The sequence below is a fragment of the Rosa rugosa genome, chromosome 6, assembly GCF_958449725.1.
Source record: "Rosa rugosa chromosome 6, drRosRugo1.1, whole genome shotgun sequence".
NCBI classification, from domain to species: domain Eukaryota; kingdom Viridiplantae; phylum Streptophyta; class Magnoliopsida; order Rosales; family Rosaceae; genus Rosa; species Rosa rugosa.
In genome coordinates this window covers 29,591,233-29,607,306 of record NC_084825.1, presented here as the reverse complement: position 1 = coordinate 29,607,306, position 16,074 = coordinate 29,591,233, and the positions used below count along the sequence as shown (strand labels likewise).

Here is a 16,074-nt window from a genome sequence, read left to right as displayed (position 1 = left end):
ACTGTGAAATTTCTAGTTCTGTATACTAGCATATGCAATGCACTTGGACATCCATGCCCCAACCCCATCTCGTTTGAAAAGTTGAAAACTACTGTTGCAGTTTATATTTTAAATTCTGGAGGTTTAAGAACGTGAGTCAATGCATGCTAGTATAAATAGCTCCCTCTTGTTTCGTAATTTCCAAACTATCTAGCTAAGAGCACTGCAGAGAAATTTTATTACGTAGCAAAACCACATTATGGGATTGTCATCCCGCCAGTGCTTGTCTAATGTCCCCAATAGCTTTATTTTAGTTCTATTGTTGTTTCATGTTCTTGGGGCTAGCTCCTTATACTCTAGGCAGCAGCAGACACCTACTTGCCATGGTGAGGAGAGCAGTGCCTTGCTGCAATTTAAGCAAAGCTTTATCATTGATCCATCTGCTTCGAGTGCTGATGGTTCTTATCCAAAGGTCTCATCATGGAAGGCAGCTGAAGGACAACAAAATAGCAATTGCTGCTCATGGGACGGGGTCGAGTGTGATGAGGAGACTGGTCATGTTATTGGTCTCGATCTTAGTAGCAGTTGTCTCTATGGCTTTATCAACTCTAGCAGCACCCTCTTCCGTCTTATTCATCTTCAGAGGCTGAACCTCGCTGATAATCACTTCAATTACTCTCAAATTCCTACCACCATTAGGAAATTTCCAAGGCTCAGGTATCTCGATCTCTCTCACTCTGTCTTTTCTGGTGAAGTCCCATCTGAAGTTTCACAGTTGTCAAAGTTGTCAACACTTGATCTATCTGTCAATCTTGATACATTTACTGGTGAAACATTGTTGAAACTGAATGCATCCACTATGAGAAGACTAGTTCAAAACTTAACTAGTCTACAAAAGCTTCATCTCAGTTTTATTAACATATCCTCGCCAGTACCCCATTCTCTGGCAAATTTATCTTTTTTGACATCTCTCCTCCTTAGAGATTGTGGGATCTCTGGTGAATTTCCCCTAAGAATTTTTAAATTGCAAAGCTTAAAAACTCTTAGTGTGAGGTTCAACCAAGATCTCGTTGGTCATGTGCCTGAATTTAATAGAAGTAGTCCTCTCGTGTCATTGGGACTTGCCAGCACTAGTTTTTCCGGAAGCCTGCCTTCTTCGATTGAAAAGCTTGATTCATTGAATGTGTTGGATATCAGTGCATGCAGTTTCTCGGGGATGATTCCATTTTCAGTTGGTAATCTTAAGCAGCTCAATTATTTGGGCCTTTCAAAAAATAGATTTACTGGTCCAGTCCCTGCGTCCTTAGCAAACCTCACCCAACTTACATATTTGTCACTTTCTTATAATAATCTTAGTGCTGGTTCCTTATCTTGGGTTGGTAAGCAAACCAAACTTGCTCTTCTAGAACTTGACCGCATCAATTTAAGTGGTTACATCCCGTCTTCTCTTAGCAACCTCACAGAGCTCAATTATCTTTATCTTCGTAGTAATGAGCTAACCGGTCCAATCCCATCTTCGCTAGGTAACCTTAGTAGACTAGTTGGCATAAAACTTTTTCAAAATAAATTTTATGGACCAATTCCCGAGTCATTCTACAATTTCATAAACCTCCAAACCCTTGAGCTAGATCGCAATAGTCTGAGCGGTGTTGTGGAGTTTGACGGGTTTCTCAAGTTACAAAATGTCAATGAAATCGTTTTATCTGATAACAAATTGAAGTTGCTCACTCAGTCCAGATCTCCAAATGTAAGTGTTCCACAGCTTAGTACTCTAGGGTTGAGATCATGCAGCATAAGAGAGTTTCCAGATTTCCTAAGATACCAACAAAAATTACAGTGGCTGGATCTTGGTGGAAACAATTTGCATGGACAAGTACCGAAATGGATGTGGAACACAAGCACCGAAACTTTGCAGTCGCTGCTCATTGAGGGGAACTTCCTTTCAGGCTTTGGCCAACCTCAAGCTGACCAACATCTAGTTGTTCTTCCCTGGCTTAACTTACGTCTGTTGAGTTTTGTGAACAACTCGCTACAGGGACCCTTACCAATACCTCCACCATGCATCGAAATTTATTATGCTTCGGATAACAAACTATCTGGAGAAATTTCACCATTGATCTGCTCTCTGACTTCTATTCAGTTGCTTGACTTGTCAAATAACAAGTTGAGTGGCATGCTTCCACAGTGTCTTGGATACTTTAGTGACTATCTGCAGGTCTTAAGACTTGGAAACAACTCTTTTCAAGGCATTCTTCCCCAAGTGTACAGCCAGAGAAGCATACTCAAGATGATTGATGTTAGTCACAATCAATTACAGGGGAAATTACCAAGGTCATTGGCTGACTGTGTGATGCTCGAGTTTCTTGTTCTCTCAAACAATGATTTCAGTGATGTATTCCCTTTTTGGTTGGGGACTCTTCCGGAGTTAAAAGTTTTGGCATTGCGCAATAATGACTTCCATGGTGTGTTAGGAAAACCTGAATACAGTCGTGGTTTCTCCCAGTTGCGCATTTTTGATCTGTCTTACAATAATTTCACAGGTGAGCTTCTGATTGACTACATCTTTTCTGAGAATGCTATGATGAGAGTGGACATCAGTGTAAACCGGTCAACATATATGAGGGCAAACGTTAATTCTGAGGGCAGTGGCATTAACATATATATTGGTTTTGCTTACTCAATGAGCATTGCAGTTAAAGGTTTGGAGTTGTACTATCCAAAGATTCAAGAAGCCTTTGCAGTCATTGATATCTCAAGCAATAGATTTGAAGGGAGGATTCATGAATTCATTGGGAATCTTAAGGGGCTTCGCTCTCTCAACATCTCCAATAACATTTTCACTGGTTCCATTCCATCGTTCTTGGGGAACTTAACACTGCTTGAATCATTGGATGTTTCCCAAAACAAGCTCTCAGGGGAGATTCCTCAGCAACTGGTGCAGCTCACTTTCCTTGCCAAGTTCAATGTCTCCCATAACAATCTCACCGGTCCTATACCACATGGAACCCAGCTCACTTCTTTCGACATCACCTCCTACGAAGGCAACTCAGGATTGTGTGGAGATCCATTGCCGGAGAAATGTGGAAATCCTTCACTTCCACCTTCAAGTGTGGAAGACAATGATCCAATTGAATTCGATTGGAAGTTTGTTGTCGCAGGATTTGGAAGTGGGTTGGTAGTAGGAGTAGTTCTTGCAGACCTTTTCATCACAAGGTTTCGTGAATGGTTTATCGAGATTGTTGGAATGATCACACCAATGAAAAGGAGAAGACAGAGGAGAAACTAAAATTGATGAGACGTTCTATTACAAGGTTATAGTTTTTCTTCTGTTGCTTTTTTGTTTTTTTTTTTTTTTTTTTTTTTGCTTTTCCCGTACCCTGCCCCTCCTGTGTCTACTGTTTGTACTTTTAATTTGGTCGATGGATGCATTAGCAACCAGAGTAGTTGTTATATAGTTGAACAAGTAACATATGCAAAATAAAAATTTCAGAATGTTGCAAAATGATACACCTCTACATGAATGAAATAAGAATTGTGTGAGGTGCTTACTAACTGTTGTAAATCATTATGGCTATATCATGTAAATAGATATAGGGTAAATCATTATGTTGTTATAGGCTTACCCTTTCCATGTTTTATGGATGACTTTAGGAATCCTTGTTTTATGGAGGACTTTAGGGGTCCTTGTTTTATGGAGGACTTTAGGCTACATGTTCCCTATCTTCCACTATATGTAATCCATTTCTCATCCATGTTATGAGGAGAAAAACAGAAAATACTACACTTATTATCTGCATCTAAACTCTCTCTCTCTCAAGTTCTTAGAAGCAAAGCTCTCTCCATTTTCTGAAACACTTTCTATGTTAGTTTTACAACACGTTATCAGCACGACTAGCTCTAGGATTCGGATTGTCGATCGACAAGAGAAGAGGTGAATAACTCTTGGGTTGCAGAAAAGAAGAGGTTCATCATTCAATCAACATCAATCTACCAGCTCTACAACCAAGTATGTTTTTCCAAGCAAAAACAGATTTTACTGTTTCAGTTTACCTTCTGTCCTCTGTGTTCCCGTATTTATTTAAAATAGTAATTCAACTCCAAAATTCACCAAATTTTGTATGCTAGAGCCTCTGTGTGTTTACTGCATCTCTATAATTTTTCATATTTTTCTGGGTTGTTTTGGTTGGGATTTTGGTTTGTTTTTCGACTGCTATTCAGTAGAAGCTGCAATCACGATTTATGACTTTTATTGAAGCATCTAGTTTAACTTAATCATCTATGAGAGACACTTATTTCTCTTGCACTATAATTGGCATAATGGAATGAGTAAAAGGAAAATCAATAGCTTTTTAATTTAGCTATTAATTCATGTATATTGTGACAAATATCTATAAATACTTGTTTGGACTTTGTGATAATGATACATCTTTCCTTCATTATTTATTATGATAATGTTTTGTGGTGTTACCTGCTCATATTAAATTTAAATATTTTACCCGCTTAAATTCTTTGCATTAGAATATATATGTGCGGAATGCAGGTACTTAACGAACCGGAAGTTCACACACAGTCACACATAAACATTGAACCAAAATTTCATACATAAATATTGAACCAGAAGTTCACATATAGTATCGAACCTGTAGTTTTGACAACACTGAAATATTATGAATCTTTCTAAGTAGGCTCACCCAATTCGATGTGATGTCTAGGCAAGATACAATGAGGCTGTGTACTTAAGAGAGCCTCGCTCCACCCAAACCTCATACTCTTACCTGGTCGTATTTAATTGGAGTTACCAAAAGGGTTGAGTAATAACTTTTCATTCCTTGGCAGACCAGCTTGAGCCCAGCAGGCCTACTCTCCCTCTGCGGGACCTAGCAGCCCAGCAGGCCTCACACACCATTTAAATTACGCATGAAAGACCGGGTCACAAGCCCGCAAACTAAGCCCGATAGGCTTCACTATCAAGCCTACTCCTTTGGTCCAGCAGAATCAAATAAAAGGAAAAATGATTTGATATTGTAAATAGATTCACCATATTTAATATGTGTAATTAATTGCCAGAAGCATTTATTCACATAATTGTGTGATAATTAATATGTTATTTTACTAGCATGCAATTAATATCTCAATTAATTTGTGATTTTTATTTATCCAATTTGTGAGATTATTTCAATTTGCTCAATTCAATATTATTGTGTTACTTGTCTAAATTTTCGCACTAGAATATATGTGTAGAAAATGCAGGTACCTAATGAACTAGAAGTTCTAAATGAACCAGTAGTTCATACATATATCGAACTTGTAGTTTCGATAATGCCATTTAAGAAACTTGAAGTTTCCTTCATAAATTCACCACACATGATAAAACCAGTAGATTTTACATGTTTAATCCGATTTTCCATACCATGTTATAGAACCTGAAATTCCTATTAGTTGCTTATGGACGATATTACCCAAAGCACTAAGATTATTTGTTCCTTTCCTGTAAGAAATACCAAATCTCAACAAACTTGACTTTGTTTCTTTGGAGGTTTCCGGAAGAAACTATCTAAAGTGGTTCAAGATGTGATAATTCATCTAACTGCAAAGAAGATGAGATCAACAATCAATGCTAACAATGTCGTCATTGAGGCTTTTAATATGAGTGCCATAATTTTCAAAGGAAACATATGGAGAAAACACTCCAAGTTGAGTATCCGATGAAGAGGATACACAGATTCTTTGGGTCGCTCTAGAAGAGCACTTTCACCATCAAATGACCATTTTCTTGCTTGAAGCAAGACATGATTGGCAGAACGAAATTAGCCCATATGACCGTCTGCCACTTGGCCAAAGCCCAAGAGGCCATGTAATCAGGCTCCACGTGGCCAAGGCCCACGTGGTAGGAACCATGATGCCATAACTCAGCAAGCCCGAGTTGAAAGGAACACTGGTCCGGCCCGCTGCCACCAGAATCGATCAGCATGATCTTTGTTATCAATGTGGAGGAATTGACTGCTAGTCCCGCACCTGTTGTGCGATAGCCTAAGCAGTAGATGAGTATTACGCCAGTCGCAGAACTCGAAATACCAACTTTATTAAATTGTCATTTTCTATCGATTCCACACTAGAGATCATGGATTTTCAGGCAGTTACTGAACATACCGAGGATTAGAACTCGAAGACATGGGTATAATTGGCCCCTTGTGCCATATCTATTTCATCTTAATGAATGAAACATCTTCGGATTTTGGTGATTTATGTTTTCAATTATTTTGGATTATAGAAATGTGGTTATGTTCGAATATATTTAATTCAATAAACTTATTCATACATGTGATCCATTGAATTAAATAAATGAATAGGCATATTCTGTGGGGAAGTTTGTTGTCTGGTTAAAAGTGCTATTACGCACACCATACTCCGAGATCGGAGATATGTTTCAAACTTATTGCCCATGCATACCTCTGTGACAACCATATCAGGCCAATCCAACCTGATAGAGGGCTATGGCAAAGCCCACTTTATGTTGTCCAATGGTACTGAATTTACCATTAATGAGGCCTTATATTCTCCACGTTCCAGAAGAACGTTATTGAGTATTAAGGATATTCGAACCAACATTTATCACGTTGAAACCCCTAAGAAAAATGAGTGTAATATCTTTGCATAACCTCTGAATGTGCGGCCAGAAGCGTATATTGGAGAAATTGAAATTTGTTAGCCAGAAGCTAACCAATTCGAGCAACTACTTGCTATGGCATGACCATTTGGGACACCCAGGTCAAAGTATGATGCACCGTATCCTCAACTTATCACACGAGCATCCCCTTCTGAATAAGGGTCCTATGTTTAGTAACACATTACGCCAAACTTGCTCGTTAGGAATGTTAAACTCTAGACCATCATGTGCAAAGACTAGTATATACACACACCATTTTTCTGCACAGAATGCAAGGAAAATTTGTGGACCTTTCCAACCACCATGCGGACAATTTAAATATTTCATGGTTGTGGTTGATGTATCGACAAAGTGATCACATGTTACACTATTGTCCACAAGAAAATGCTGCTTTTGCTAAACTCTCGCCCAGATCATGAAATTGTGGATCACCACTCGGATTATCCCATAAAGTCCATAAGACCTGATAATGCAGGAGAGTTTACAGATTGTCACTTTGATGAGACAGTCTTCCCGCCGTTAGGGGGAGATAAGAACGTTACCGTTCCTGATGAACGACGTGAATTGACGTGGAATGTCCCCACTATGTCTCATCTCGATCCCCGAACCGCACAATGCGATAGGGAAGTGCGGAGAATTCTAGATCTACAAAGTATAGCCCAAAATATGCCAGACGCTTTCTCTGATCTAGCTAAAGTGACGAGATCACATATACCTGCTGCAAATGTGCCTGCAAGGATAGATGTCCCTGTAGGACATGTCGTCCCAGATGGACGAGGTACGACCATAGCGGCTAACCAGTCATATGTCCCTGCCCAGAAGTGAGGTAGACCACTAGGTTCGAAGGATTCCTATCCCCGGAAGAGGGTAAAACCAGCACAAACGAATCCACTAGACATCGCGATCTCAACTGATCCATCTCACGAGATAATTCCAGATTATGGGTCCGTCCTAGAAGAGACAACGTTGGGGGACGCTCCAACGTTTGAACCCACTCTCGAGAATAGAGAAATCTCGATAAATTATGCATGCTTAAGTGAGATTTGGAATCGAAATGAGATTATCATCGATGATATATTTGTATTCGCGGTAGCTACCGAAATTATAACTAGCGATGACATCGAACCTCGCTCCGTTGATAATGTCAACGTAGAGACGAATGGCCAAAATGGAAAGAAGCAATCCAGCTCAAATTAGATTCCTTGACAAAGAGAAAGGTGTTTTGGACCTGTTGTTCCTACACCTCCCCATGTTAAACCTGTAGAATTTAAATGGGTATTTATAAGGAAGCGTAATGAGAAAAATGAGATTGTGATACATAAAGCTCGTCTAGTGGCGCAAGAATTTTCTCAACGCCCTGTGATTGATTACGAGGACGCGTATTCTCCCGTAATGAACGTCATAACGTTCCACTACCTTATCAATTTGGTAGTTTCCGAAAAACTGAATATGCAGCTTATGAATGTGGTCATAACTTATCTCTAGGGGGATCATAATACAGAAATATACCTGAAAGTTCCTGAAGAACTTAATATACCCGATGCAAATAGTTCTAGACCACGGAACACGCTCTCCATTAGTTTTGAGGCGTTCACTTTATGGATTGAAACAATCCAGACGGAGGTGGTATAACCGTCTAAGTGAATATTTAATCAGGATGGGATATGTGAATAATAAACTATGCCCATGCGTGTTTATTAAGGAAACAAGTTCCTAGTTTAGAATTGTGGCGGTCTATGTCAATGACATGAATTTGATCGATACTCCTGAAGAGATCAAGGAAACCGCAAAGCACCTGAAGTTGGAATTTGAGATGAAAGGCCTTGGGAGAACAAATTATTGTCTCGACCTGGAGCCCGAGCACAGTGCAGATGAAATTTTGGTCCATCAACCAAATTACATCCAGAAGATGTTAAGATGCTTTAATGAGGATAAAAGCAAGCACACCCATGGTCGTCTGAAGTCTAGAGAGAACGTATCGTCCTGCAGATGATAACGAAGAGATATTGGTACCAGAAGTCTCATATCTAAGTGCAATAGGCGCATTATTGTACTTGGCTCAATGCCCTAGATAGGACATCTCATTCGATGTGAACTTGTTAGCTAGATATAGCTCTGCGCCAACACGCCGCCACTGGAATGGCATGAAAGACATTTTCCCGCTACCTTAGAGGTACAACGGATATGGGCTTATTCTATCCCTACGCATCAAGGAATGGATCAAACCCCCTTGATCCTCAGAATGATGCTCGCCTTGTTGGATATGCTGATATAGACTATCTATCAGACCCGCACAAGGCACGTTCCCAAACTGGTTATGTCTTTACCATTGGGAATACTGCAATTTCTTGGAGGTCTACGAAATAGACACTTGTTGCTACATCTTCGAATCATGCTGAGATACTAGCTCTTCAAGAAGCAGTATGTGAATGTACATGGCTAAGAGCCGTTACAAAGCATGTTCGAAGCACATGTGGACTGCATTCCACCACTGATGAACCAACCATTATCTACGAGGATAATGCTGCTTACATAGAGCAGATGAAGACGGGTTTCATCAAAGGAGACAACACCAAACATATTGCACCGAAGTTCTTCTTCAATCAGCAACAACAGGAGCATCAGAAGATTGAAGTCAAGCAGATTCGATCTGAAGATAATCGTGCAGACCTCTTTACCAAGTCACTACCAAAGTCTACATTCCAGAAGCATGTTCAAGGTATTGGTCTACGTAAACTATCTGAATTACCTAACATGTAATTTTCAGGGGGAGTCGAAATCAGGGGGAGTATCCCGAAGCATATACACTTGACCATCGTGTACTCTTTTCGTCCTTCGTCCAGGGTTATTTTGTCCCACTGGGTTTTGTTACCTGGCAAGGTTTTAACGAGGCACATCTTTAGAATGGTCACCCCACTTATACTACATCCTGAAGATGCTTTGATTTGACATATATGCATTTGCTCATCTTTTCCCTTCGACCACGGGTTTCTCCCACTGGGTTTACCGGGCAAGGTTTTGGTGTAGCAAATCTAAATGCATCCCTCTCGTAGACATACTACCTACTTATGATGCTAATAAGAAGACTCCACTTATCTCCGAAGCTGTGATATTACTACTCCACACTCATACGCGTTGTGCTCTTTTTCTCCTTCGACCAAGGTTGTTTTTTTCCCACAGGGTTTTTATTACTTGGCAAGGTTTTTGATGAGACAACTTAGAAGCGCACAACCCATGCAACACTATTGACATGAAATATCCAAGGGGGAGTGTTGTAAATCATTATGGCTATATCATGTAAATAGATATAGGGTAAATCATTATGTTGTTATAGGCTTACCCTTTCCATGTTTTATGGATGACTTTAGGAATCCTTGTTTTATGGAGGACTTTAGGGGTCCTTGTTTTATGGAGGACTTTAGGCTACATGTTCCCTATCTTCCACTATATGTAGTCCATTTCTCATCCATGTTATGAGGAGAAAAACAGAAAATACTACACTTATTATCTGCATCTAAACTCTCTCTCTCTCAAGTTCTTAGAAGCAAAGCTCTCTCCATTTTCTGAAACACTTTCTATGTTAGTTTTACAACACTAACCAGCTTATTACGGAGTTAAGTAATATATATTATGCAAGTGTTACTCCATAAACAACAGAGGAACAATTGAAGCACGTATTAAGATTTGATGTGAGAGCAAAAAAACATTAAATGGAAAATCAAATCTGTGAAACATAATTAATATCAAAATGGACAAAACAGACGAAAACCAAAGTGCAAGTGAGAAATACACAGATGACTGCAAACAAAGCATCGATCTGGCCACAGGTTTGGAATTTAGGTGCCAAGTCTTATAATGAATTAGTAACTGCATCCAATCTCCAAAAAATTCCAACTGTATAATGAATTATTTTGATAGAAGCTAATGTTAATTTTAGTTATCAAGTTCGAGTATTCCATTTATTAGGTAATTGGATGACTTGATTTCTGGGAATGTTAACATATCTGACTTCAAGTTGAGCACATTTTCTTGTAATTACATTCAAATTTAAATGCTCTGTTGCTTCCTAGGTCCCCATATGTATCATTTCTAGTCCCACGAATTGACTACTAAATTGTATTGCGATTTTAAAAGTTTATAATTAGTTTTTTAACAATATTGTTGAACACTTGGGCGGAAGCTAATGTTAAATTCAGTTTTCAATCCGTACAAATTTTAAGAGTTTGATATATAAGGTCCCACCTAATCTTTTTAGGGCCAAATGCCAATGTTACCTTATTTTTCAGGAAAGAGTATTCAGTGCACCGACGTGCACTTGTACCAACAGAAATGAACGGCTCTATATCATCAAGTATATTTTTTTGTTTGTTTTAAGAAACGTTGCTTATAAATATCAACGACTTAGATCTGCTAGAATTGCTAATACACTTGTACCGTCGGTGCATGGAAGAACTGTGACATCAATGCTCAAATTAAACTTACAGTTTGAGCGTAGTGGTTGCAACTTACTAGTGACACAAACACACAATATTTTTTCAAAAAGTAGTACTAATTTTTCCTTAAGTTTTCCCAATCGTTGAGGCCCATTTCAAATTTTCTCCATAAATCTTATAAATCCCATATTTCTCCCCACAAGGATAAAAATAATAGCCCAAGCATCTTTATTTTTTTTTCCTGACCATTTTACCCTTAACCCTTCCCGTCTTCTTCCCCCGTTCTCTCACTCTGATTTTAATCAATCAGAGATTCAGAGCCCTAACCACTCTGATCTCAGTGACTGATCGATCAGCTTCTCTGTTAATACGATCAATTTTTTCTATCGGTATTGTGAACTACGAACTCAATTGTGAATTTATTTTTTTGATCGAGATCACACGGTATCCTCAAAGGCTTTCTAGGCTCAGAGACTCATCTGTGGGCCAAGGGTCATGTCAAAACACTTCTTGCTCCCTGGCCACCAAGAATAGATTGAGATTTAAACTTCAATCAGTATCGTATGGATTCGAACCTGGGTGTGGGGGTTCCATACCTGGGGGCTTTTACCAACTCGACCACCTATGGTGGCTACTCAGTTGTGAATTTTTTTTTGCTTTACTTTTTGGGTTCATTTCTGACTGTTTTGATCTTTCTCCGGCTGAAGCCGAGTCGCCAGTGATCACTAGACCTCTATCTCCAATTGGAAGATACAATATCTCATCGACTTTCCCGATGAGACTCCCTCGGCATCTCCACCGTCAGGCGATTCGCTATTGGAGATAGCTAGGGCTTTGTTGATGGAGATAGCTTTATTTGTGCAGGAATAGAGGAATGGAGGAGTTGTAGAGCTCGAACAACATCAGTGGAGGCCAAGTCTGTTCTGTAACCCAACCATGTTGTGCGTTCAAAAATGATCATTGCTTTTGTGTTTGTCTGAAACTATTCAATGCATGCGCTGGCATGGTATTAAGTTCTTCATTTCCATCCAAGAACTTGACCTGTAATTCCTTAGGTGCTGGTCTATATTTGTATACATCCGTTGTCTACAATGATTCTTCCCTATGACATCGTTTACTATATGTTTTTATTTTTTATTTTTTATTTTTTATTTTTTATTTTTTATTTTTTATTTTTTATTTTTATCAAGAAGAATTTCATTGATAATCTGTTGAAACAAAACTTACATCAAGGAGTACATAGTGTCCTTATTAAAACCCACCACAACTAATTACGGAAGAGTACCACACTCCATTACACATCACTTAAAACTTACCAACTTTGCTTCTCTACTATAATCTCATTGAGCCAATCTAGCGTCAACATCCACCATTAGGTACGAGACGGTAAGGGAATCTTTTTGACTACATTCACTTGGATTTATGGGGCCCGTCTCGCACTAAATCATGTGGAGGTGCATCATACTTCATATCTTTCATTGATTATTACTCAAGAAAAGTGTGGGTAAAATTCTTGAACTCAAAGGACGAAGCTTTCATGGCATTTAAGCATTTCAAGACCGAGGTGGAGAAAGAAAGCGGAAGGTGCATCAAGGTGATTAGAACCGATAATGGCTTGGAATATTGCTTTACTACAATATTTTAGCTCGACATTGTTTTACAATATTACATACTAGGTTTTTTTTCTTTTTTTTTCTGAAAGAAGGCAAAGCCAATATATTGATCAAAAGCAAGAATGATCCTTACATACTCTTCTGCTGCCATCAGGGGCGGATTCACATATAGGCGAGCTTAGGCACTTGCCTAGGCTGGGTTTTTTTTGTTTACCTTGGATTATATAGGTTGACTGTAGGCAAGCCATGGAAAAATGGCAGAAAAGGGCAAAAACCAGAAGAATTTGGGGAAGAAGACGGTCTACAGCGCGACATTCTTTTTTTTCTTTGATAGCAACTCAAAATGACGTCGTTTTGAGATTTTCATTTAATATTAATGATAAGCCAAAACGACGTCGTTTTAAAACTAAATAAGGGAAAAAAAAAAACCTAACGCACAGTTAAAATAGGACTTGGAACTGACGTCGATTGGTCTGCTACTTACATCGTTCTCCCAAGTCCCAAATTCCCAATTTTGGAGGGCTTCCATATCTCTCTTTAGCTCTATTCTTTAGATTCGTTTGACAATTATATTGAAGAATTGAATATTGAAATTGATCCATTGACAATCAAGTAAGTTTTCTGCTTCTTCTTGTTTTTTTTTTTGGATCGTGACGTTTGATGAGGATGCTTTGAAACTTTTCAATGTCTCAAAGTCCAGGGCTTATTACGTCCTTCACATTGACAGCTTGACCCATTATGCTTTGAATCCTTTGATGATGATGCTTTGATTCCTAATTTCCTATAATTACATTTACATAGCTATTAGCTACTGACCATATTTATGCTATTGGATTTCATCAAATTATGCTACTGAACTTTAACACAATCCATTTATGCTACTGAACTAGTGAACTTCATCAAATTAGAATTAGTTTATCCATTTGTATGCATTTTATTATTTTATGGCAATATCTTTTATGCGTAAAATTCAATGATAACAGTTATGAAGAGATATTTTAAAAAAGTATCGAGACCAGAGGAGACTTCATCTTCTACGAAGAACAATGTTGATAGCGAAAGCTCAAAGAAAGATGAACTTGAAGCAATTTTGGATAATCTTCCTTCAGACCCTGCACGTCGAAAGCGTATCTTGGATTATGATCCAAATATTCGTGATGAAGTTCGACGGCGTTATTTGCTTAAGGGTCCTTGTCAGCCTCGAAACCATGGGTTTCCCCAAACATTAATAAGTGGAACAAAACGACGTTTTGTCCCTTCTTGGTTTGATGAACATCCTGAATGGTTAGAGTATAGCATAGAAAATGATGCTGTGTTTTGTCTCTGTTGTTATCTCTTTAAACTACATCATGGTGACCAAGGAGGCGGTGATAAATTTACCTGCAAAGGTTTCTCTAATTGGAAGAATAAAAAAGGACTTCAAGATCATGTTGGAGGTTTGGGTAGTGTTCACAACCAAGCTTTACTAAATTGCCAAGCTCTAATGAATCAGAAACAGCATCTTGAGTCAGTTATTAGTCGTCAATAGGAATCCTCTAAGCATAACTATTACACTCTCTTGAATGCTTCAATTGATTGTGTTCGTTTCTTGTTGCGGCAAGGTCTTGCTTTTCGTGGTCATGATGAATCTGAATCATCTAACAATAGAGGAAACTTTCTTGAACTTCTAGAATTTCTTGCTGAACATAATGACAGTGTGAAGGTTGTTGCCTTTGAAAATGCTCCTAGAAATCTACAGTTAACATCACCTGTTATACAGAAAGCTATTATAAATGCAACTGCAGTTGAAACTCTTAATGCAATCATGTTTGATATGGGTGATGCACCATTCTCTATTTTGGTTGATGAAGCACGAGATCATTCAGTAAAAGAGCAGATGGCAGTTGTTCTTCGCTATGTAGACGATAAAGGCCAGGTAATTGAAAGGTTTGTTGGCATCCAACATGTTAAAAGCACTGATGCACGGTCCTTAAAACTTGCAATAGACGAGTTATTCTCTAGAAATGGGTTGAGCATATCAAATCTTCGAGGACAGGGCTATGATGGGGCTAGTAATATGCAAGGTGAGTTCAATGGTCTTAAGGCACTTATCTTGAAAGAAAATGATTGTGCATTTTATGTTCATTGTTTTGCACATCAACTTCAACTTGCCCTTGTTGCTTTAGCTAAAAATCATGTTCCAGTTGCTTCATTTTTTTTCTTAGTGACAAGAGTGGTTAACATTGTTGGAGCATCATGGAAACGTCGTGATCTTCTTCGAGAGCAACAACAGAATGAAGTTATGGAAGCTCTTCACAATGATGAGCTTCTAAGTGGAAAAGGGTTGAATCAAGAAACTACTCTCAAACGTCCTGGTGATACACGTTGGGGTTCACATTACGGCACCTTACTGAGTATTATTTCTATGTTTTCTTCCACAATTAAGGTGATTGAAATGATTATTGAAGATGGAACATATCCTGATCAGATAGGGGAAGGTAATCTTTTGTTAGCACAAATGAAATCGTTTGACTTCATATTTTGTCTGTTTTTAATGAGACAAGTGTTAGGAGTCACAAATAATTTATCACAAGCATTACAAAAGAATGATCAAGATATTGTCAATGCTATGGATTTAGTCAAGGCATGCAAGCAACAACTACAAACAATGAGGGAAGATGAATGTGAATGGGAAACTTTTCTTGACAAGGTTTATTCTTTTTGTGGCAAGCATGGTATCAAGATTCCCAATATGGATGATGTCTTTGTTGCTCAAGGGAAATCCCAACGGAGAGCTGAAAAAAGAACAAACCTTCATCATTATCGAGTGGAGGTCTTTTATACTGTGATTGATAGACAGCTTTCAGACTTGAATGACCGTTTTAATGAGGTAAACTCTGAGCTTCTTGTTTGTGTTGCAAGTTTAAGTCCAGATAATTTATTCTCCGCTTTTGATAAGCAAAAGTTACTCCGTCTTGCCAAATTCTATCCAAGAGATTTTTCTGAAAGAGATGTCTTATCACTTGAAGACAAGCTTGATATTTATCTTAATGAAATGCGATCCAACAGTGAATTTTCTCAATTGAAAGGAATTGGTAGTCTTGCTAAAAAATTGGTGGAGACAGGAAAGCACAAAACACATGCAGCAGTCTACAAGCTTCTAACTTTGGCTTTAGTTCTACCGGTTGCAACAGCTTCAGTGGAAAGAGTATTCTCAGCTATGAACATTGTGAAGAATCCACTTCGTAATAGAATGGGAGATCAATGGATGAATGATAGTTTGCTTGTTTACATTGAGAAAGATATATTCAGTAGCATTGGTAATGATGCTATAATGCAGCGTTTTCAAAATATGAGATCGCGCCGTGGACAATTACCGTCTCGTTGATTGAAAACTTGTAAT

General features: G+C 38.5%; 2 protein-coding genes and 1 long non-coding RNA gene across 3 annotated transcripts; all 3 read left to right on the top strand.

The window, feature by feature from the left end:
- Positions 1-238: 238 nt before the first annotated feature.
- LOC133716560 (receptor-like protein 7) lies at positions 239-3,295 on the top strand. The gene has a single exon (XM_062143258.1). It carries the CDS (start codon positions 239-241, stop codon positions 3,263-3,265), a length of 3,027 nt encoding a protein of 1,008 aa, XP_061999242.1. The 3' UTR covers positions 3,266-3,295.
- A 412-nt stretch (positions 3,296-3,707) lies between these two features.
- Positions 3,708-5,135, top strand: LOC133718833 (uncharacterized). The gene is made up of 2 exons (XR_009850617.1): positions 3,708-3,985; positions 4,692-5,135. It is a non-coding gene; the product is annotated as an uncharacterized LOC133718833 (long non-coding RNA).
- An 8,542-nt stretch (positions 5,136-13,677) lies between these two features.
- LOC133716559 (uncharacterized) lies at positions 13,678-16,059 on the top strand. Its single transcript, XM_062143257.1, has 5 exons — positions 13,678-14,180; positions 14,289-14,386; positions 14,477-14,743; positions 14,906-15,117; positions 15,532-16,059. The coding sequence occupies exons 1-5, from the start codon at positions 13,678-13,680 to the stop codon at positions 16,057-16,059; spliced, it is 1,608 nt and encodes a 535-aa protein (XP_061999241.1).
- Positions 16,060-16,074: the final 15 nt, after the last annotated feature.